The sequence below is a fragment of the Mixia osmundae genome (assembly GCF_000708205.1).
Source record: "Mixia osmundae IAM 14324 unplaced genomic scaffold scaffold_4, whole genome shotgun sequence".
In the NCBI taxonomy this organism is placed as follows: domain Eukaryota; kingdom Fungi; phylum Basidiomycota; class Mixiomycetes; order Mixiales; family Mixiaceae; genus Mixia; species Mixia osmundae.
In genome coordinates, this window is record NW_014575560.1 from 438,762 (window position 1) to 457,859 (window position 19,098).

The following is a 19,098-nucleotide window of genomic DNA, read 5'->3' on the forward strand; positions in this document are numbered from 1 at the left end:
TCATGGCCCAGCTCGACGCTGCTCGTCCGTTCGCGATGGTCTGTCTCATTGGCGCGACGCGTTCCTCTGACAACAAGACGAGGACACGTCAGAAGTACGATCCCGCCCCTGCGTAACGGCCTATCGAAGGGCCGGTCTGCTCATCACTATCGTCGTCCGAATCTTCACTGCCGGCGCCATCTCCTCCTCCATCCAGACCCTCCAATGCGAGCTGCATGCTCGACATGTCGATTGATGATTTTGTCGTGGAGAAGATTGGCTTAGGCAGCTCATACTTTGGGACCGTCATTGCAGAGCGACCGGCTGGCACCCGTGTGAGTAGCGTTGCAGCAGTCGTCACAGGCTCGAAGGTGATCTAACACGATGCATCAGCTCAAATGTCGTGAGTATGTTCGAGTAACGCACTGTCTCGTTTAGCTGAGTATAGCTCGTCAGGAACATCTCAACACTGGCCAGCTCGGCTTCGAGATGGCTCTTTCGCCCTGCTCTTGCCTTGTTCCTGCCGAGCAGACTGGCCAAAGGTTTGCCACTGGACACAAGATCTTGCAGAGCTTCTCTCGCCAGCTTCAGCCAACCTATCGCTTCACCGTACTTGCTCATTCTCTCGCCCGCTTCTACTCCCAGCCACTTGTAACCGATAGCCAGTGAGGCGGCGCGACCATCAGATAAGTACGTTCGAAAGCTTTGCAGGACGATCGACTTGGCGTCGTTGGACAGATGAGCATCCTCGGTCTTGCGTTGACCGCCTACGAGTTTGGCTGTACTCCTTGCTGCGTCGTAATGCTCATAGACGTTCAGATACAGCTTTGCGAGTAGACCGGGCGAGGGGTGCGTCCTGGGTAATGGCGGGCCGGGCCGGAGAGCTGTATCTGCGCTGGAGCGAGAGAGCAGCCGCCGTATCGCCAAGCGCTCAGCATCAGCCATCAAGACCCTACGCATATCAGCTTCGACTGACAGTTCAACAGAGGTACTCACTTTGAAAGGGCAAAGGTGAGTTCCTTCGTCAAGTCGGCAGGCAATTCTTTGACAGAGGGTGCTTTCGTCTCGCAGACAGGCAATAGCTCGGCAGAGAGGTAGGTCATGATTGCGCTAGCACGAGTGAGCATATTGGCATCAGAATTGATAGCTTCGTCATTCGCTTTACGTTGGCTCTCTGCGAGCATCTTGTCATGTTCGTATGGGCCAAGCGACAGGACGCGAGCAGATGCAGCGTTGGCCAATGCGAGCGCATGCGTGAGAAGCACTGCCGCGAGTTCGTACCGTCTATCTGTCCATGAGCTCCCGCATGCAGCAGGAAGAGATTGGGCATACAAAGACGGCAGGACCAAACGAGCTGGTCGACGGGTAAGACGCGAGGAGAGTACTGGGCGCCATGCAAAGACTGTCGCCAGCGCGCAGTCAGTCCCTCATCAGTCATTGCAAAGTCTGGATCAAGCTAACCGGGTTCAGTCTTGCAAAGTAAGCTGTCTCTATCGATGCAATCTTGCAAGCTGACCACAAGAGGTATGTACTCTTGCGTGACCTGGACTCCACCTCGATCAGGTGGAGACGATGTCACATCGCGATGGGCATGCCTTGATGATCGCTTCCCAGTCAGGACCGTGAAGGCTTGAGCCAGTCTTGTCGCCTTTGGCAGACCGCTTGGCGGCGCGCTTGGCTAGCTTGAGCTGGGACCGTACTCGGCCTCTTGCGGCTGTACAAGCTGCCAGCTGAGGCGCGCGAGCAGAAGATCCTGATGCGTCGATGAGGACATCGGCAAAGGAGACGGCCGACGTGGTTGGCAGGTCAAAGAGGTAGCTCATCCTCAGAAAGACGCGACGAACGGCGAGTGGGATAATGGTGGATGCTCATCATCGGATGGCAATAAGCATACAATGCGAATACAAACATGCAAATCAAGTCGTACGGTGTCACAGGAGGGTATATGGATCGCAGTCAGATGTGCGGCAAAGGGTGCAATCGTCAATAAGCTTGCAAGACGTGAAGGGAGCGTTTATCTGACGAAGAGCGTCCTCCTCCTGCTCGAACGGGTCGACGGACTGGACGGCTCGCTTTCGTCGTCTTTGAGATGATCGATGCAGTCGTGATGGCGTGAGTGTTTTGTGTCAAAGGTCGCGGCGGGTGTCGGCAGCATCGATTCGCCGGAGAAGACGCCCTGGGAGGTGAGCACGGGCGAGGGCAGTAAGCCTTCATTGCGACTGTTGGGCTTGCTCGATCTGCCCGGTGTCTGCCAAGGCAAGCCGATGGACTCGCCAGGATCGATCCCCAAGCCTTTCGTTGCTGTACGGGAGCCCGTCTGAGGTGTGGCAGGATAAGCTGCCATCGATCTCGTCTTTCTTCTCGGCGTACGCGTCACTTCCGGCAGGCTGACAGGCGTAGGGATGATCGTCGGCTCTTCCCGCATGGCAGCAGAAGTGAACTGGGAGATGCTTTCGACGGCTGGGCTTTGCTTGTACGACGATCGGACCAACCGACCGGAATGTGTCCTGGCTCGAGCAGGCGATAGATCCAAGTCGACCTTGTCGAGCTGGGTGAGCAATTGCCCGTGATGAGAAGAATAGGCAAACGTCGGTGTCAAGGGTGACGGGGGCATACTGTCGATATCGGCCGCTTGGTCTTCTTCATCACTCGACACGTTGTCTGTCTCCCTGATTTGGTAGTACCGTCTCTGAGCATGGGCGACCCGCCTGGATCGTCTCGGAGCACCCGGCGGGACTATGCCCTCCTTGGAAGCTGGCTTCGGCGGCGGTGTAGCGTATCTGAACTGTCCAGGCCGTACCAGATCTTCAGAGCTCAGTCGAATCGCGGGTTCTTCGGGCGTTGCGTTGAGCGACGGCGCAGCGAGGGTGACGGGCGAGGAAGAACCGGATGCGAGCGAGTCGTGGCTCGTCAGACGGCGTCGTTTGGGTGACCGGGGCGGGGTGTGCATGGCATGCATGCCCATCTTCATCGTCGCCATCATCGCAATGACGTTGCCCTTCTGTCCTGATCGCTCAGGGGTCGATATATGCACCCTCGAAGTCGGATCTGGCCGTTAGGATGCCTCTTTCCTGGTGGATCACACTTCTGCGCAGGCCATCTCTTTATCAGGCATGTGCTCTCAGGATAGCCAGGCGGCAGCATACCTGGGCCGATGTGCTTTTGATGCCTCTGGTGTGCCCGTTGCCGGAAGTGGCACCCCTGGCAGCAGAGAATGTCCCGAGTATGCGCAAGCGCTTCGAGAGGCCTGTCGATCTGTGGACCGAGCAGCTTCAGAGCTGCCCTTTTGACGAAGAAGCTCTTTGTGAAACGAGGCTGGTCCAGACGCCCCCTCGTGTGATCAACGACATGACGCGATGACGTGTCTCCTGCAATTCATTTTTACGTGTGTGCAGATTGAATCATGGCTCAGTCAGGTGTCAGGCTCCAGACAGGTCATCACTTGTGCAAGCGAGTGTAGGCAGACTTGCGCTCGTGCAACGGAGAGGCGGAGAGGATGCATGAGAGGTACATGTTCGCGTATTCGATCGCGAGCACAGGGAGTACACTTGTATCCGTCGGCGTGAGGGCTCAGAATCCAGGTGGAACGAGGCCCTTGGCTGCGGCAGGCTGACCGGCGGCAGGGGCACCGTATGTGGTGCCCGGCGCAAGCAACTGGGCGGATGCGATACCAGTCAGCTTGGAGGAGGACAAGCAGATGAAAAGAGCAGACTCGCCTGAGATCCACCTTGCTGCATGAGTTGGTACTCCTTCTCTTGCTGGACGTACATGCTCTCTGCCTCGATCGACAAGGCGAGTGGCAGTCCGACGAGTACGGCGCTCGTCGTGATGATCCAGAGAGCATTGCCTGCCCATCTGCCACCGGTGAAAGCGATACCGGTCGTCTTTGTCCAGGTCGACATGATGCTCTTTCTCGTCTCGGGCGGTACGATCCCCTTGAGCGCATAGATCCTATCGCCCAGCGTCTCGTCCTCTTTTGACCACGGGACGATACTGTCCACATCGTCCTCGTCTCCGTCGTCGAGCAAGTCATCCTGTGCAAATCGTGCCTGCTTCTTCTCCAGGCTCCTCCCGTTGGCCTGCTGGAACGTAAAGTCTGCATCCGAACGATCAGACAGGTCGTCCTCCTCTGTCACGACTGTCAAGCCAGAAAAGTCCAGATGAGTGTCTGCCTGATGGCTCGAGCTGTCCAGCGAGACGCACAAGAGCCCTCGTCGTCGCTCTGTTCTTCTGTGAGCGGTCTCCCGCCCTGCTGCGGGTCCCTGACTTCGCTGATGATGACCATCCTGTGCAGACCGTCGAGCAAAGCTTGTCACCGCTGGCGCTGCCCTCGACAGTGTCGCGTGTCTCGCTCACCAGCCAGTTTGGTCAGCACCGGTCGAGCCTCAGGGACGCCAGACAGGATGAGAACAGCTTGCATCCTTGCAGCCCTCTTGGCTGCTTGCACACCCGCACTGGCAGGTCTCGAAGCCTGCAAGATCAGCAAGAAGCTAGACGCCAAGAACTTTGACTCTGTCATCGGTGCAGGCTCAAAGGGCACCCTCGCCGCTTTCTTCGCTCCCTGGTGTCGGTCACGACGATCTTCCATCGCTCAGAAGGCTCACAGGCTCTCTCTGGCGTGGGACAGGCGGACACTGTAAGACGCTGGCGCCCACTTGGGACAAGGTCGCCCTCGATTTCGCAGCAGAAGAGGGCGTGCGTGGCGGTCCTGCAGATGTCATCCTTCGAGCTCATCGCCCAGGTCTCGGCACAGTGTCAGGTAGCGCATCTCGACGCAGACGCAGCGGAGAACAAGCCGACTGCGAGCAAGTACGGCGTACGCTCGTACCCTACCATCAAAGTGAGGCCTCACCCTCTCTCATCGTCCTCGCCCGAGTACTCACGATCAGCAGTGGTTCCCTGGAGATGGCAGTGCACCCCAGGACTATTCCTCCGGACGAACAGAGGACAGTCTGCTCGAGTTCCTCAACAAGAAGTGTGGCACCTCGCGCATGCCAGGCGGCGCGCTCTCCGACTCGGTAAGTTCCCGTGTTCCTTCCGGTTTCGCTGCGCACAAGGCTGATGTGCGACTGTGTGTACAGGCTGGTAGGATCCCCACACTCGATACGCTAGCAGGCAAGTTCCTCGGCTCGACCAATGCCGCCCGGATAGAACTCGTCAACGAGGCCAAGACGTTTGCAGAATCGCTGACCAACTCGAGCGCATCTTACTACGTCAAAGTCATGAACAAGCTTGCCGTCTCGTCTGACTACCTCGAAACGGAGAGCAAGCGGTTGAGCAAGCTGGCAGAAAAGAAAGGTCAGCTGGCGGGCAGGAAACTCGACGAGCTTCAGATCCGTCAGAACATCCTCAAGGCTTTCAAAGCCGTTCAGGATGCAGTAGACGAAGGCACAGATGCCGCCAAACAAAAGGCAGACGATCTGCTCCAAAAGCTCAAGGAAGAACTATAGGCTCACACGACCAACGCTAGTAACGATGAATTGCATCTTCGTCTTTTCGCATGATCGCTCGTTTCCAAGCTCATGCAGCTCTTTCTAGCTTGGTGAAGTCGACCGTGCGAGCATTGAAAGCCAGCACGAGGGGACGACCGCCATAGGAATAGCCCTGGAACTTCGTAATGGCAGTTTGAGCATCGTCAGCTGTAGCAAATTCAACGACGCCTGTGCCCTTGGCGCGACCATTCTCCTGAGTGGCTTCGGCATGGAGGACAGTTCCGACCGTTTGGAAGAGCTCGACGAGATCCTCATTGGCAGTAGACCAGGGTAGCTGCTCATCTATCAGCCATTGGCGATGATACATCAAGTCACACGAACATTCTTGACGAAGATTTGGGGAGACGGGTCGATGTTGGCGAAGCGATCCGGACGAGGTTCGCCCGAGCCGAAGGAGCCGCCGCCGCCTCTACCACCCCGGACAGGGTATGCGCCACGAGTGGGTGGACCGCTACCCCTGACTCTGTCTTCCTTGACAGTGAGCTTCATGCCATTGATCTCCATTCCATCAAATTGCTCTGTCAATCTCATCGTATCAGAACGCACGCGTGCGAACCGAGCCGCGACCGACCAATGGCCGCTCGTGCATCGCCAGCAGAGGAGAAGAGGACCATGCCGGATCCGCGCGGACGACCGTCTTCGTCGAGATGGACATCGGCGCGGATGACGTCGCCGCACTCTCTGAAGAGATCCTTCAGATCTTGCCACCCGACAGCGTCACTCAGCTAGACGCTCTGAGTTAGCAAGCCAGACAGCATGAACTCGCAAAGGAGGCTTACGCCGCTGACGATGAGCTGCTTGCTGGGTGGCGCACCTCCGCTGGGTGCAAAAGCGCCCGAACGAGGGAAGACGAGCCCTCTTACGCTGCGCGCGCCACCGCCCGGATGAGGATCATCAACACGATCCTGCAACTGTGTCAGCAAGGATTCGGCTACGGTTCGCAAGTGCCCACTTCGCGGACAAAGACAGGGCGGCCAAGCAGGCTTGACTCGTTAAGCTCTTTGATCGCGCGCCGGGCGTCACCCTCGGTTTCAAACTCGATGAGGCTGATGTAGCGTCAGCACTGCACAGATAGCATACGAGAATCAACTGACCCGCATCCTTTTGACATGCCATTGGGCGTCATGAGTACCTCGGCATTGACAACCTTGCCCACTGAATAAACACCGCCAACCCCAATCAGCCTCCCGTACTTTGCATGCTTTCGCTCGACAGGTCCCAAGCGCTCTCTTGCGGCCTCCAACGGGATCCAAAAGATCGCTCCAAGAGATGTGATGGCACCCTGAGTCCAAAGCCTCCTCGCGTGTGACACTCCGCCGCCAAAGACAGAGGAAAAGGTGGAAACGATGGAAAACTTGACTAACCATCCCTTGCAAAGTCTTTCAGATCTGCATGTCTGACCTGGTAAGAAAGATTGCCGACGTAGACACGGTGCTCCTTGTTGGCGCCTCGAGCAGGACGTCTGGAGTCATAGTCTCTGTCTCTGTGCGAGTCGCGAGGGGGACGGTCTCGATCCCTATCATCGTCTCTGTAGCTGCGAGAGTAGGGCGATCGTGACCGGCGAGGCGGCGATCGTTCTCGTCTCGGTGAAGGCGAGCGTCGGCTGGGTCTCTGCAGAGTATGTCGGTCAGCCTCTCTTGCGCCCAAACGCCGTTGCGACCAGCCAAACTTACGTAGTCAGACTCGTAGCGATCGTCCCGACGGTCGTCTGAGCCTGATGGATCCACTGACTGTCAGCATAAGCATCTCGTGCGGCGTATGGACGTACGAGGTCGGTCCATAGTGTGCTGGCGAGGTTGCAATTGCGCCTGGCGAAGGTTCTGCAAGACGTTCCCAGATATCTTGATTCATGCGCGCGCGCTTGACTTGAAATCCGTTGCGTCGGAAGACGAGGCTAAGTAGCTTCCTGTCGGCACTGTCTGCTCGCCGACATGGATGCGTTCACTCCTTGGCATCAGCGAGTCAGTCTTCATGTCCTCTGAGGCCTTCGTTCGCAGAGCTTAGTGTCACACCACGCAGGAAGGTTTCGAGGACGTCGTGCCGGTGCCCCAGGACGATGGACCGAACCCAATGGTACCTATCGCCTACCCGAAAGAGTACAGCAGCGCTATGGACACCTTTCGCTACTTTGTCTCGACAGGCGAGAAGAGTCAGCGCGTCTTGGACGTCACACAGGCACTTGTCAAGATGAACACGGCTCATTATACCGTCTGGTGAGCGCCCATCATAGCCCGTTCAGCTATCCTGTAGCGGGCCCTGATGCTCGATTTCAGGACATATCGCGGTCAGACACTGTTGGCAACGGGCGCGTCGATCGAATCCGAGCTCGACATGATGGATCATCACGTCAAAGCCCACCTGAAATCGTACCAAGTCTGGCAACATCGACGCAATATGGTCCTCGCTCTACCTGCAGCGATCGGTCATCGACGCGAACTGCCCTTTTGCACCCGGACGCTCGCCATTGACAGCAAGAATTACCATACTTGGGTCTATCGACACTGGGTTCTCTCCCATTTCTTCGGGCCAGACTCAGCCTGCGTCATTGCTCAAGCAGACGAGCGAGACGATGCCCTTCGTATGGAAAAGGATGTCAAGTTCAAAGATAGTGTCTGGCAAGGAGAGCTCGACTATGCCGAAAGTCTGCTGAACGAGGATCTGAGGAATAATTCCGCTTGGAACCATCGCTGGTTCGTCGTCTATGGCAGCGACCACTCGAACCGTGCATCCCACAAAAATGCGGAATCACTACAGGAACGGGAGCTCGAGTATTGCAAGGACAAGATCAGTATAGCGCCTAACAACCCCAGCGCATGGAACTATCTCAGAGGGTAAACTTTCACGGAGACGAAACGTCTCTTGCTGAGATCTCATCGACTGCAGTGTGTTGCGACACTCGAAGACAGCGTTGATAGCACTTAATGCTTTTGTCGAACCCTTGACTCGACTCGAATCCCCATCATGCCGATATGCGCTCGAATGGCAAGCGGATTCGCTTGCTGAATCCAAGGACCAAGCGCAAGTCAAGCAAGCTGCAGAGGTGCGCTATACTGCATTTTGCAATGCAGCATGTCTGAGACGCCTCACATATTTCTATAGGTCTATGCAGCACTGGCAGAGCAGCACGATCCAATCAGGCGTTCTTACTGGAACCATCTTTCCCGCAAGGCACTCTCATCCGTCGCAGTCAGTTAAGTAACTGTTGTCAACAAACATCATGCAGCTTTACATCCGTTCGTACACGACCCTCACGAACGCATTTGTGCAATACGTTGCATCATTTCCGCCGGTGTTGCCCTCGTCTTGTCCGCTGCTTTGGGCAAATTCGAGTCTAGCGAAGAAAGAGGTCTGCTGGCTCCGTTCGGCGAAGTGGCCGACTGCGTGCGCACTCTGGCCTTGATTGGACTGATGACAGCAACCATCGCTCGCGGGGCTGCCGGGGCTTCGTTCTCTGTCTCGTCACTGCGGGACCGCTTCTGCGCGACGGCCGGTGGCAACGGACTAGGTAGCCGCGCAACGGGATCAGGCTGAGTAGGTCGAGCTGCCTGAGCTGCCAGTCTGGCGGCGCGTTGCATGGTCTCGACGCGCACTTTCAGCTTCTCGATTTTATTGTTCAGTTTGCCGACCAGTTTGCCCTTGTCAAGCAGCTCGTCCTCCGTCTGCAGAGCATGTCAGCCTTTACAAGCTCCGAGCACACAAGACTTGCCACTTGGAGCTCTTCATCTCTCACTTTGACGAGATGCTCGGCGTTACCCTTTTCGATCTCGAGACATTCGACCTGGTGCTTGAGCAGCTCTAACTGTTCGTTCGCCTGACTCGCCATCTCTTGCGACTTCTCGAAGGCTTCTCTAACTTCGGCTCGCTCTTGTTCCAGGTTCTGCTGCATGTCCGCTATGCGAGTTCTCCTGTGCAACCCGAGCATAAGCAAGTGCAGCTTTTCACCGAGTGATACGCACGCCTGCTTGTTCAGATTGTTTAGTCTTGTGGCATCGGCCCGCAGCTTCGTAAGCTCGGAGCGTTCGTTCAACAGGCTTGACGAAAGCTCTTCCATCTCCTGAACCAAAGCTGCACGCTCGTTTCGCGATGAAGCCAGTGCATCTTCTGCCTTTGTCAGTCGCTCCAGCAGGCCAGCTTGCGTCGCACCAGCTTCGGTCAGCGTGCTGATCTCGGCTCTGAGTGCGTCGATAAGCTGATCACGTTCTCGTAATGCTGCATCTGTTTTGAAGCGGATCGTCTCGTCCGAGGCGCTCGCTTGCTTGAGTTCTTCTTGCATTGCTACCGCTTCCTCTTCACGCGTCTGCAGAGCGCGCTCGAACTCGCGAGCTTTCGTCATTTCTACCTTGGCAGCTTCGAGCTCTTCAGTCACTCGTTGCAGCTGCTTCCGTGTAGTAGCTAGTTGAGCAGTAGCCGTCGACAGCTCAGCGCGAGAGTTCGCTTGCTCGTCCTGTGCGGTCGCCAGACTGGCTTGCAAGTCGGCAAGCTGGGAAGCATCCTGCGAGGAGCGTCGCGGTTGTTCATGCGTCGATTGGGCCAGAAGGTTTGCACGCTCGAGTCGCCAGGCTTCACGCTCGTCCTGAAGATCCTGATGCAAGTTTGACATGTTGAATTCAGTTTGCTTGAGCTGGCCTTGCAGTGCGCGAATTTCGACTTGATGCCTGTCAATCTGATCTTCCCGACGGTTGATGCGTCCCGACAAGATTGCTATCTCTTCTCTGTGTTGGGCCTCCGTCTGACGCAGGGCGATCAGGTCTTGTTCTTGCGCCGCTCTTGTGTCGTGGAACGTATGAAGGGCTTGATCGTCGCGTAGAGACTTTGTCTGCGTCTATACATCAAACGAAACTCAATCATCAAAGAAAACGCTGGGCGTACCTCGAGTTCACAGATGATGGTCAGGCGTTCCGCCAAATCTTCCCGCACGGAAGCGAGCTCATTCGATGCGACTTTGCGGGCCGATTCAGCTGCTGCTAGCTGTGCGGTCAGGTCGACAATCTTCTGCGAGGCCGCAAGGATTCTGTCCTCGAGCACTGTGACGGATGCTTGCATAGTCTCGCGCTGCTTTGCTACTTGGTTTTGCATCGCCACTTTGGCTTCGCTCTCCTTCTCATGCTCTCTTTGAAGGAAATGATACGATGCAGTAGCTCTGTCTCGCTCTTCGCGCAGACGATGCATAAGAATCTGCGACGCTTCCCGCTCGTGCTCGGCTTGCAGTAATTTCGTCTCGAATGTTGCCCCCGAGGAGGCATGCTCCGCAATCGTCGTTTTCATGCGAGATTCGTACTGCGTGATTGCAGCCCGAGCAGAGGCCAATTCGTCAACGAGCCTCTCGAGCTGCTCGCTTTGGGCATTTGAGTTGGCGTGAGCATCGGCAAGCTGATCGCGCAGGATTGTCTCCGTGCCTCTGAGCTCGTCGAACGCGGCTTTGACATCTTTAAGAGCTGTCTCACGAGAAGTCAATTTGGCCTCGAGTTCTATGAAACTATCTTCGCGCTGTTGACACGTCGTCTTCGTTGTATCATGCTCGATCTGGAGGGCGTTTAGCTCGCTCTTGATGTCCTGAAGGTGTCTGGCGCTCTGCGCCGCAGTCGCAAGATTGTCAGTGAGTGTAGCGACCGCAGCTCGGGTCTCTTCCAGCTCTTCAGTGACGGTTGCGATCGTCTGTTGTTGCTCTGCGAGTGTAGTAGCCGTCTTCTTTATCGCTACCAGCGTATTCGAACGAGACTCGTTAAGCGCAGCAAGATCTGATTGTTGCTTGGTGATCTGGGCCTGCTTCACGTTTATATCTGAACGAGCAGAAGCCAGAGCACATTCTAGCGTTGACTTGTCACTGGCGCTCGTCAGCTGCAAGTCGGCAATCTCGGATTTTGTTGCAGCTAGATCAGCTTGTGCTGCCTCGCACTCATGCCGAGCCGTCGCCAGATCCGACTCGAGCGCAGCGGACGCTGTTGAATTGGCAAGCTCAATCTCGAGGAGCTTCTGATCTAGCTCGGCTTTCTGCGCTGCATTTTGTTGACGGGCATCCGCGAGGGCAACTTCGAGTATTGCGATACTGTTCGTCCGATCTGTATCGACTGCAGCGAGTTCAGCTGTGATCTTGTCGAGCGCAGCTCGCGACTCCTTGAGCTGAGCAGTCGTCGCCTGAGTCTCTCCTTGTGCCCGTTCGACCTCTGCCTGAGCCGCCGCGCGAGCATCATCTGTATCCTTCCTTGACTGAGCTTCGAGGCCTCTCCGCTGATCCTCCAAGCTTTCTCGCATCTGCCGCAGCTCGTCTTGTGCATCTTCAGTATCACTTTTGGCGGCCTTGATCGCTTCGCTGCTCGTACTCGACAGGGCCATGATCTCGTTCTCTTTCTTCATCAGGGTCGCAGCAGTCGTGGCGAGCTTGTCCTTGCAGTCTTTCAGCTCTGTCTGGCATCGCACGATATCCTGTCGCGCTTCGTTGAGATCTTGTTGAAGCTCTTTCGCCCGCTCGTCCGGCAAAATCGATTGTGTCGATGCGACAACGTTGTCACTAGTGATAGCGGCAGAAGAGAGCTTGAGTCGAGCGATCTCGGCGTGTAGCTCTTGCACGCGGGCCGCATCGTCAGTCGCACTTTCGTTTGCGGTTCCCTTGCCGTCGAGTTGCTTCTTGAGGTCGGCGATCTCCTTGTCCTTGCCGGCCAGGACGAGATCAGGACGCGATGATCTGAAGTCGAGCTCGGATTGCAAGCCCTTGCTGTCCTTCTCGAGAGCTTTGATTTTGACATTAAGCTGTTCTACTGTTGTCTCGAGATTGATGCGATTGAGCTTCTCGTTCTGAGCGACCTTGCGTGCATCTTCTTGCGCTTTCTCGAGTTTCACGACTTTGTCTGCCTCTTGTCCTGCCCTTTGTTGCGCATCCTTCAGGTCAAGCTTGAGCTCGTCCAGCTTGGCTTGCGTCTGTCGATGTGCATCGCGCTCAGAGGTGACCAAACCTTCATTCTGTTTGAGCTTCTTCCTCAGCTTGTCTGCCTCGGTCTCTTCGCTCCCGAAGAACGCCATGACTCGCTCTTGCGGAGTCGCCCGCTCGGCTAGATTTCGAGCTTGCAATTGCGCAAGAGACGCGCGCGACACGCAACACGTGATCGCCCCTCTCGTTCGTCGCAGGAGCTCCTGTCTTGCTTTACAAGCCTCCTCCCTTCCCCTTTCAATCGCCTGCATCGATGTGGACCTGGTTGTGTACAATTCTGCTGGCCACCAGGGCATTGGCCGACCCGATAGCCTTACAACATACAAGCGACCTCGCGACAACGGCCGTACCGGTCGAAGCGGCTTTGCTTGAGTCGCGGCAGCTTGGCAACTTCCTCTACACCGTCAATGTGACTATACATGGCACCGCTACTTGTCAGTCTCCGAACGGCTTCTATATGCCGCCAGCCTCCTTTGATGCACTCGTCGTTACAAACCACTTTGGCAGCTCCGAGCCTCAAGTGTATGTGCAAGGAAAGAAAATCTTTGACGACGTCAGATGCACCGACTACCGATACAGTCCCGGATCTAGATGGAAGCCAGCATACACCTGGATTGAGATGACAATGTACATCGCAAGTCATCTGCCGAACCTTACACTCGCGACCATCGGTAAAGCTGACCCTTGAGCGCAGAAGAACGTCGAGCAATATCATCAGGCCGAGTGGCCGAAGAGATTCGAAGATTGTTGCTCGGTTGACTGGTCAGTCAGTGCATTGCCGTCATGATCAACGCTCACGCCGGGCCTGTTCGCCCTTGAGCCAGGTCTGCATCAATTCAGATCGATCTGGGCGAGCGCACCCACGAAATCGTGGGAGAAACGACCGAAAGATTCTGCTATCCTGATGGTCAGGCCCAGTACACAGAGAACTGCCACGCGCCTTATCCTCATCCAATGAACTTTCGATGCGAAAGCAACTCAGGTATGACTGTCGTTATTGACAGTCTCTCGCCCGTGTAATGCGTTCAAAGGAAGGGGCACGCAAGCCATCGTCTACTGTTCAGCGATCTGCTGCTCGGTGTCGATAGGATTGCAAGCTTCTTTGTGGATGTATGACCCTGCAGAATGGTCGAGCTTCACGGACGATCGATGAGGAGTGAGTGTAGATAGATAGATTAGATTAGATCGACGCAATGATGTTACGGTCTCTAGCCTGGCTCCCGACCGACTCGGGCGTGATGCTCCTCTATCCTGGCACGGCTGCCTTGGCCAGCTTTCTCGGGGCACACGGCTACCGCAAAGGGTCGCTCTCCACATCTGGCGCCATCGCAGCAGCTCTTCTGGGTCCGCGTAACAGCAGCATACGCCCACGGCGCTGAGGACTGCGCGCAGGCTACATCACTCTCGCGAACCAGCTGCGCACGTTCGGCGTACTCCTCATCGTGTTCTATCTGAGCGGTTCGAGAGCGACAAAGGCCAGCTGAGCAAGGCCTAAATACTACCCAATCTCACGTGATGCTGCAGACTAAAGCGGCTGTCAAGGCCAAGCTAGAGGACCAACACGGCCCTGCATCTACAGCTAAAGCTACAACAAGCTTAGCTGGCAATCGAGACGCCGTCCAAGTGCTATGCAATGGTCTCGTCGGCGCCCTAGCATCTCTTTCGTGGCAAATTGCATTCGTGCAGCCCTCGGAGGCCATGCCCTTTGCGTCGTGGCTTTCCGACCTATCTTCCATCACGACGAACAGCTTACCAGCTGGCATATGTCCCTCGCAGAGCTATCGATATGGCGGCTCGGCGCACAGCCGCGCTTACCTTTGGACGGCGATTGCGTTCTTCAGCGCCTGCATGGGCGACACACTCGCGAGCGAGGTTTGCCAGATTGCTGACTGATTCATACAGATGCTGAGATGGGCACAGCTTGGTATGCTCGCGCGGACGAAACCGCGGCTTGTCACGACGTTTCAACCGGTACCGCCGGGCACGAACGGCGGGATCACTCCGTTCGGCCTGCTCGTTTCGCTGCTCGGCGGCACATGGATAGGTATCGTGACCATTGTCGCGCTTTCGGTCGAGAGTCACACTTGCTACACACTGTGGACGCAAGCCAAGGGCGGGTTTGCTTTTGCGGCAGAGATTGTCATCTTAGCAAGCCTTGCCGGTCTCTTCGGCTCTCTGGTGAGCGCTCGGTCCTGACCATCCGCATGGGACTCAACGCAGCACAGCTCGACTCACTCCTAGGAGCAACAATGCAAGAGACGTTATACTCCAAAAGGCGCAGCAAGATAGTCCATTCACGATCCAGCAAAGACGAGGTTGTGCGCATAGCCGGCACGCCTCTCCTTTCCAACAATGCAGTACGTGTTCGAGTCATCCAGGCCATTGACGCTCACGCTCCCCATCGCAGGTCAACTTTGTCGCGTCGGGCGCGACGGCGCTACTGGGCTACTACATCTCATTCCACTTATGAGCTTGTTGTCATAATCCGCATGAACGAGATGCATGCAGCAAGGAGTACAATCGCGTCTGCCTATCACGAGCTGACTCATGCAGTCGTCGCGGCGGCAGCAGGGGCGGCAGCGGGTGCCGCCTTTTTGCTCTTCTTCTTCTGCACCTTGTTGGCTGCCTTTCGCTCTGCGACGTGCTTGGCAAGGACCTCCTTGTACTCGGAGATCTGCTCCTTCTGAGCCTCAGTCTTGCGGCGACGCAATCTGTGAGTGGTGCAAGTCAGCATAGGTCACTACACCGAGGACTGTGACGCACGAGCGAAGGTGGCGGCGTCTCTGCAAGCGCTCGGGGGTGACAAGGCGCTGGATCTTAGGCCTGCGAATCGGCGAGGCTATTTCAGCACGAGGCAAGATTGAAAAGCCTTTCCGACTGACGCCTTGGTGTAGGGCTTCTTCTCGGCATTCTTGGGCTGGACCTCGCGACGGACGACGAACTTGCGGACATCATCCTCCTTGGTGAGGTTGAACATCTTTCTGATTTTGTTGGCACGCTTGGGACCGAGACGCTTGGGCAGGACAGTATCGGTCAGGCCTGGGATGTCTTGTTCGCCTTGTTTGACGATGACGACAGCGAGAGCAGCGATATCTGATCCGACGATACATCCACGGACGGACTTGCGAGTACGTTCGCCCTTTCTGCGGGGACGGTAGCAAGAGTGACCGGCAGAGAGCAAGAGGCGGACTCGGTGAGGCTGCAGAACACCCTGCTTCATCGGGAAACCTTGCTTGTCGTTACCGCCAGTGACCCTGACGACGTAGCCCTTGAATTCGTCACCGAGAGCATCGATGGCGACCTCTTGGGCCATGCGCTTTTCGTAGAACACACGAACTCGACGCTCATCGTCAATGTCGATCAACTTTTGCTGGCCTGTCGCCGGATTCGCAAAGTTGATCTTCACTGGATGATGGCCTGTGTGTCAGCAGCATGCACTGAGAGTCACAAGCACGAGCATACTCTTTGCGTAAAGATGAGGTGAGCGAAGAAGCGAAAGAAAGCTACGCGGAATATGGCTGGCAGAGTGGGGGTGCGCCCGATTACGGACAAAATTTCCCCACTTGCGCGCAAAGTCTTGCGGCTCAGCTTTTGCGTCGACTTGTAGCACAATATGGGTCGTTTACATAACCCGCACAAGGGTATCTGTAAGTGCTGGCATGCTCTTTGACTCGCCCGCCATACGATCTGCACGACAAGAGAGGCTGGGAGGAGGCACACGAGATGGACAGGACGAGCGACTACGGTCATGCTTTGTCGGTGTCATACAGTCGGCAGACCGTCTCTTCGGCCTCTCCCGTGCCATCAACACACACTCTCTGCTGTTCGAGGTATCACGGACGGACGCTGACAGTGAGCATGATCCACAGCTGGCTCTGCATTGCCATACAAGCGCAGTCCGCCCAAGTGGCTGCGAGTGACGCCTGATGAGGTCGTCGATCAGATCGTCAAGATGGCAAGAAAGGGCATGACGCCCTCTCAGATCGGTGTCGTCCTCCGTGACAGCCACGGTGTCGCCCAAGTCAAGAGCGTCACAGGCAACAAGATCCTCCGTATCCTCAAATCTCAAGGCAAGGCTGTCCCGCGGCTTGAGCTGACAGAGGCTAACAATGGACACTACGCTGCAGGACTCGGACCTACGATTCCTGAAGATCTGCATCACTTGATCAAAAAGGCAGTGTCGATCCGCAAGCACCTCGACCGCAACCGCAAGGACATGGACTCCAAGTTCCGTCATGTCCTCGTCGAGTCCCGTATCCACCGACTGGCGAGATACTACAAGACGAAGCAGCAACTTGCGCCCACATGGAAGTACGACTCTGCTACCGCTTCGACGCTCGTCACCTAAGCCGCCCTTGGATCTACCTGGGGACCTTTTGTACTTTTGACTCGCTCGAGACTCATTGCAGTACGATCTAGGCCAATCCTTGGAGCTGCCGTTGAGGTGGTTGTATTGTAGCAAACAACAGTAGCATGCGAGAGTTACACCGCTGCAGTGGGGACCTCGTCACTCGCCAACAACCTGACTGTAGAGCTTTCTCAGATCCTCAGAGAAGACGTCCTTGGCCAGTGTGCCGTCTTCGCGGAAGAAGGCGCCGAAAGACTTTGTCCAGGTGGCCGACTGTTGTCTGATGACCGCTTTGCCCTTGTTGGACGAGTGAACGTAAGTCAGCGAGAGCGTATAGGTCGGCGTGTGCGTAGGCACGCTGGACGCCAACTTGATGTCTTCGGTCTCGATCTGACGCTCTCGTCAGAGCTGTGATGTACTCGAGGATGTAGACACATACACGTCCAGCAAACGTCTTTCGTTTGCCTGTAAAGATGGTGTCCTTTTGGATGTACATCGAGTACAGCGTCGAGGCTCCTGACAAGATGGCATAGCTGTCAAAAGGTGCTTCGTCATGAGATCATTGAGCTCGCAGAGCAGAGCAGACTGACATGACGGTGCCTGTCAAGACGAACAAACGAGATTCTTGAAAGGAAGTCTTGTAGGCGTACGCGCTCACGAGACCGATGACGGCCGTAGCGACGTAGCCCAGAACGAGCTTGACATCTTGGTGCACGTGCGAGGGCTTGAAGAGCTCCGGCCTGCCAAAATACTGACGCATCCACGCTTACTGAGCGGATGTGTCGCTCAGGGTCGCAGGTCGACGCACCTCTCGTACGGCATCATCGAGAGCGAACTTGAGCTCGTTCAACGAGGATGTGTTGACTTTGACGACGGGTTGCTCCTCAGGAGACGCAATGTCGGGAGATACTTCGGACGCTTTGGGCAGATCGGTGTCGAGCTTTGGCTTGCTGCTTGACGACGTGGTCACTGCAGGACCGGAGGAGCTCTCCGGCGCCGAGCTCGATCTGAGTGCCGTCTTGCTCTTCTTGCCCATCCTGGCGACGCTCAGCTCGCTCTCGTCAGCCTGCCAAAGTCGAGCTCAGACGAGTGACTGGGTGGCCGGGGCCGTCGCGAAATTCTTGTCACGACAAGTCGACGACGCACGCGATCAGCGGGCAGCCTTCATCACCGCTTTGAGAGCCGTCTCTCTGCTCGAATGAGTCGGCCACAGATCCGAACAGTCATCTTCGATGTCGATGGCTTGCTACTGGACAGCGAGAGAATCTATACCATCGCATCGAACGAATGGCTCAGACCCTACGGCAAGACGATGACGTGGGAGACCAAGGTCAAGCTCATGGGCAGACCTGCACCCGAATCGGCACGCATCTTCCTCGAAGAACTCGGCATCGAGGGCGTCACGCCCGACGAGCTCGTCACACAGATGGGTCAGATTCAAGCCGAACTTTTCAAAAAGACTGTGCCCTTGCCTGGTGCAGTCAAACTTGTACAACACCTGCACAAGCACAAGATACCCATTGCTATTGCCACCGGAAGCAAACAGTTCAACTGTGTGTCCCCTTCGTTGGGCCGACGCGAACAGGCTAACAAGATCTCGCCTTGCAGTCGTTGCGAAATCGTCCCACCTGCCTGAGCTATTCGGCTGCTTTCCAGAGGACTCCATCGTCACGGCAGATACGCCGCAAGTGAGGCGGGGAAAGCCGCACCCTGATATCTTCCTCTACGCTGCCAGCACGCTGGGCGTCACCGAACCGAGAGATATCGAGCGGTGTCTCGTTTTCGAAGACGGGATACCTGGCGTCATTGCAGCAAAAGCAGCAAAGATGAGCGTCGTCTGGGTACCTGAGCCGGAGGTGCTCAAGCTGAGCGACAACGACAAGATGGAGCACGATCAGCTGTTGAAGAGTCTGGAAGATTTCGACCCGGCAGAATGGGGTCTGCCACCCTATGAGCAGTAGGAAGCACTTTATAGACTTGCAAGCAAGAGCTTGTACAACAACGTGTTGCATTGTAGACCTGTGCAATCGAACGCTGTATTAGCGACATGCAGACGAGCCAATGGGAATGCAGGAAGGAGCAGGATCAGCTAGCCGTTCTTAGTGGAATACATAGGATCCGCATCGCTCGAGAGCTCGAGATTTAGCATAGAAGTGTACTGAATGTCATCACCGTATGGGAAGGAAAAAGGGATGGGAGTGGCCGACTCACTCTGTCAATGCCTGCTTACGATCTGTCATATCAACCAGAATCAGCAACTGCTTCGAGCAGGCACGGAGCGGGGAGAGGTCATATGTGCAAATGTTTGGCTTATGCGATTGGTCTTTTCCGTCACGAAAGATCGGACTGGGGCG

At 56.0% G+C, this 19,098-nt stretch overlaps 10 protein-coding genes across 10 annotated transcripts; 4 read left to right on the forward strand and 6 right to left on the reverse strand.

Annotated features, from left to right (window-relative positions):
• Positions 1-88: 88 nt before the first annotated feature.
• L969DRAFT_47252 (uncharacterized protein) lies at positions 89-1,802 on the reverse strand (the record flags this gene model as incomplete). Its single annotated transcript, XM_014713135.1, has 6 exons — positions 89-355; positions 406-931; positions 976-1,263; positions 1,312-1,381; positions 1,441-1,527; positions 1,559-1,802. 6 exons carry the CDS (start codon positions 1,800-1,802, stop codon positions 89-91), a joined length of 1,482 nt encoding a protein of 493 aa, XP_014568621.1.
• A 191-nt stretch (positions 1,803-1,993) lies between these two features.
• Positions 1,994-2,959, reverse strand: L969DRAFT_16688 (uncharacterized protein; the record flags this gene model as incomplete). The annotated part of the gene is made up of 1 exon (XM_014712869.1): positions 1,994-2,959. One exon carries the CDS (start codon positions 2,957-2,959, stop codon positions 1,994-1,996), a length of 966 nt encoding a protein of 321 aa, XP_014568355.1.
• Positions 2,960-3,512: 553 nt separating this feature from the next.
• On the reverse strand, positions 3,513-4,665 carry L969DRAFT_86623 (uncharacterized protein). Its single transcript, XM_014713136.1, has 3 exons — positions 4,183-4,665; positions 3,696-4,117; positions 3,513-3,633 (listed from the first exon to the last, which is right to left on the reverse strand). The coding sequence occupies exons 1-3, from the start codon at positions 4,262-4,264 to the stop codon at positions 3,550-3,552; spliced, it is 588 nt and encodes a 195-aa protein (XP_014568622.1). The 5' UTR covers positions 4,265-4,665; the 3' UTR covers positions 3,513-3,549.
• On the forward strand, positions 4,383-5,857 carry L969DRAFT_73327 (uncharacterized protein; the record flags this gene model as incomplete). Its single annotated transcript, XM_014713137.1, has 5 exons — positions 4,383-4,545; positions 4,607-4,674; positions 4,733-4,819; positions 4,872-4,997; positions 5,061-5,857. 5 exons carry the CDS (start codon positions 4,383-4,385, stop codon positions 5,427-5,429), a joined length of 813 nt encoding a protein of 270 aa, XP_014568623.1. The 3' UTR covers positions 5,430-5,857.
• On the reverse strand, positions 5,500-7,252 carry L969DRAFT_93849 (uncharacterized protein; the record flags this gene model as incomplete). The annotated part of the gene is made up of 9 exons (XM_014713138.1): positions 5,500-5,745; positions 5,793-5,989; positions 6,043-6,196; positions 6,251-6,376; positions 6,424-6,517; positions 6,566-6,626; positions 6,836-7,082; positions 7,145-7,185; positions 7,240-7,252. 9 exons carry the CDS (start codon positions 7,250-7,252, stop codon positions 5,500-5,502), a joined length of 1,179 nt encoding a protein of 392 aa, XP_014568624.1.
• Positions 7,253-7,351: 99 nt separating this feature from the next.
• Positions 7,352-8,935, forward strand: L969DRAFT_86625 (uncharacterized protein). Its single transcript, XM_014713139.1, has 5 exons — positions 7,352-7,432; positions 7,491-7,684; positions 7,745-8,302; positions 8,355-8,511; positions 8,571-8,935. Exons 1-5 carry the CDS (start codon positions 7,403-7,405, stop codon positions 8,664-8,666), a joined length of 1,035 nt encoding a protein of 344 aa, XP_014568625.1. The 5' UTR covers positions 7,352-7,402; the 3' UTR covers positions 8,667-8,935.
• L969DRAFT_93851 (uncharacterized protein) lies at positions 8,720-12,488 on the reverse strand (the record flags this gene model as incomplete). Its single annotated transcript, XM_014713140.1, has 4 exons — positions 8,720-9,130; positions 9,178-9,376; positions 9,428-10,287; positions 10,341-12,488. 4 exons carry the CDS (start codon positions 12,486-12,488, stop codon positions 8,720-8,722), a joined length of 3,618 nt encoding a protein of 1,205 aa, XP_014568626.1.
• Positions 12,489-12,567: 79 nt separating this feature from the next.
• On the forward strand, positions 12,568-14,940 carry L969DRAFT_73335 (uncharacterized protein; the record flags this gene model as incomplete). The annotated part of the gene is made up of 10 exons (XM_014713141.1): positions 12,568-13,030; positions 13,091-13,158; positions 13,221-13,378; positions 13,609-13,740; positions 13,789-13,854; positions 13,886-14,268; positions 14,317-14,574; positions 14,622-14,753; positions 14,804-14,817; positions 14,895-14,940. The coding sequence occupies exons 1-10, from the start codon at positions 12,650-12,652 to the stop codon at positions 14,938-14,940; spliced, it is 1,638 nt and encodes a 545-aa protein (XP_014568627.1). The 5' UTR covers positions 12,568-12,649.
• On the reverse strand, positions 14,865-17,857 carry L969DRAFT_102757 (uncharacterized protein). Its single transcript, XM_014713142.1, has 9 exons — positions 17,553-17,857; positions 17,335-17,495; positions 17,184-17,277; positions 16,908-17,134; positions 16,238-16,829; positions 15,998-16,136; positions 15,279-15,813; positions 15,160-15,219; positions 14,865-15,107 (listed from the first exon to the last, which is right to left on the reverse strand). Exons 1-9 carry the CDS (start codon positions 17,778-17,780, stop codon positions 14,942-14,944), a joined length of 2,202 nt encoding a protein of 733 aa, XP_014568628.1. The 5' UTR covers positions 17,781-17,857; the 3' UTR covers positions 14,865-14,941.
• On the forward strand, positions 17,845-18,934 carry L969DRAFT_86633 (uncharacterized protein). Its single transcript, XM_014713143.1, has 2 exons — positions 17,845-18,297; positions 18,353-18,934. The coding sequence occupies exons 1-2, from the start codon at positions 17,943-17,945 to the stop codon at positions 18,703-18,705; spliced, it is 708 nt and encodes a 235-aa protein (XP_014568629.1). The 5' UTR covers positions 17,845-17,942; the 3' UTR covers positions 18,706-18,934.
• Positions 18,935-19,098: the final 164 nt, after the last annotated feature.

What these genes read in the sequence shown, in the direction of transcription:
- L969DRAFT_86623 (XM_014713136.1), bottom strand. Translation starts at nt 4,264, where the DNA reads ATGGTCATCATCAGCGAAGTCAGGGACCCGCAGCAGGGCGGGAGACCG. An exon ending in GAGCGACGACGAGGGCTCTT is followed by an intron (nt 4,118 to 4,182) that starts GTGCGTCTCGCT and finishes CTGGCTTGACAG; the next exon opens with TCGTGACAGAGGAGGACGAC. An exon ending in TGCAGCAAGGTGGATCTCAG is followed by an intron (nt 3,634 to 3,695) that starts GCGAGTCTGCTC and finishes GCATCCGCCCAG; the next exon opens with TTGCTTGCGCCGGGCACCAC.
- L969DRAFT_86625 (XM_014713139.1), top strand. Translation starts at nt 7,403, where the DNA reads ATGGATGCGTTCACTCCTTGGCATCAGCGA. An exon ending in ACGGCTCATTATACCGTCTG is followed by an intron (nt 7,685 to 7,744) that starts GTGAGCGCCCAT and finishes GCTCGATTTCAG; the next exon opens with GACATATCGCGGTCAGACAC. An exon ending in GCATGGAACTATCTCAGAGG is followed by an intron (nt 8,303 to 8,354) that starts GTAAACTTTCAC and finishes CATCGACTGCAG; the next exon opens with TGTGTTGCGACACTCGAAGA.
- L969DRAFT_102757 (XM_014713142.1), bottom strand. Translation starts at nt 17,780, where the DNA reads ATGGGCAAGAAGAGCAAGACGGCACTCAGATCGAGCTCGGCGCCGGAG. An exon ending in TCGATGATGCCGTACGAGAG is followed by an intron (nt 17,496 to 17,552) that starts GTGCGTCGACCT and finishes TGGATGCGTCAG; the next exon opens with TATTTTGGCAGGCCGGAGCT. An exon ending in AGACGCCGCCACCTTCGCTC is followed by an intron (nt 15,108 to 15,159) that starts GTGCGTCACAGT and finishes CACCACTCACAG; the next exon opens with ATTGCGTCGCCGCAAGACTG.
- L969DRAFT_86633 (XM_014713143.1), top strand. Translation starts at nt 17,943, where the DNA reads ATGAGTCGGCCACAGATCCGAACAGTCATCTTCGATGTCGATGGCTTG. An exon ending in CGGAAGCAAACAGTTCAACT is followed by an intron (nt 18,298 to 18,352) that starts GTGTGTCCCCTT and finishes CTCGCCTTGCAG; the next exon opens with TCGTTGCGAAATCGTCCCAC.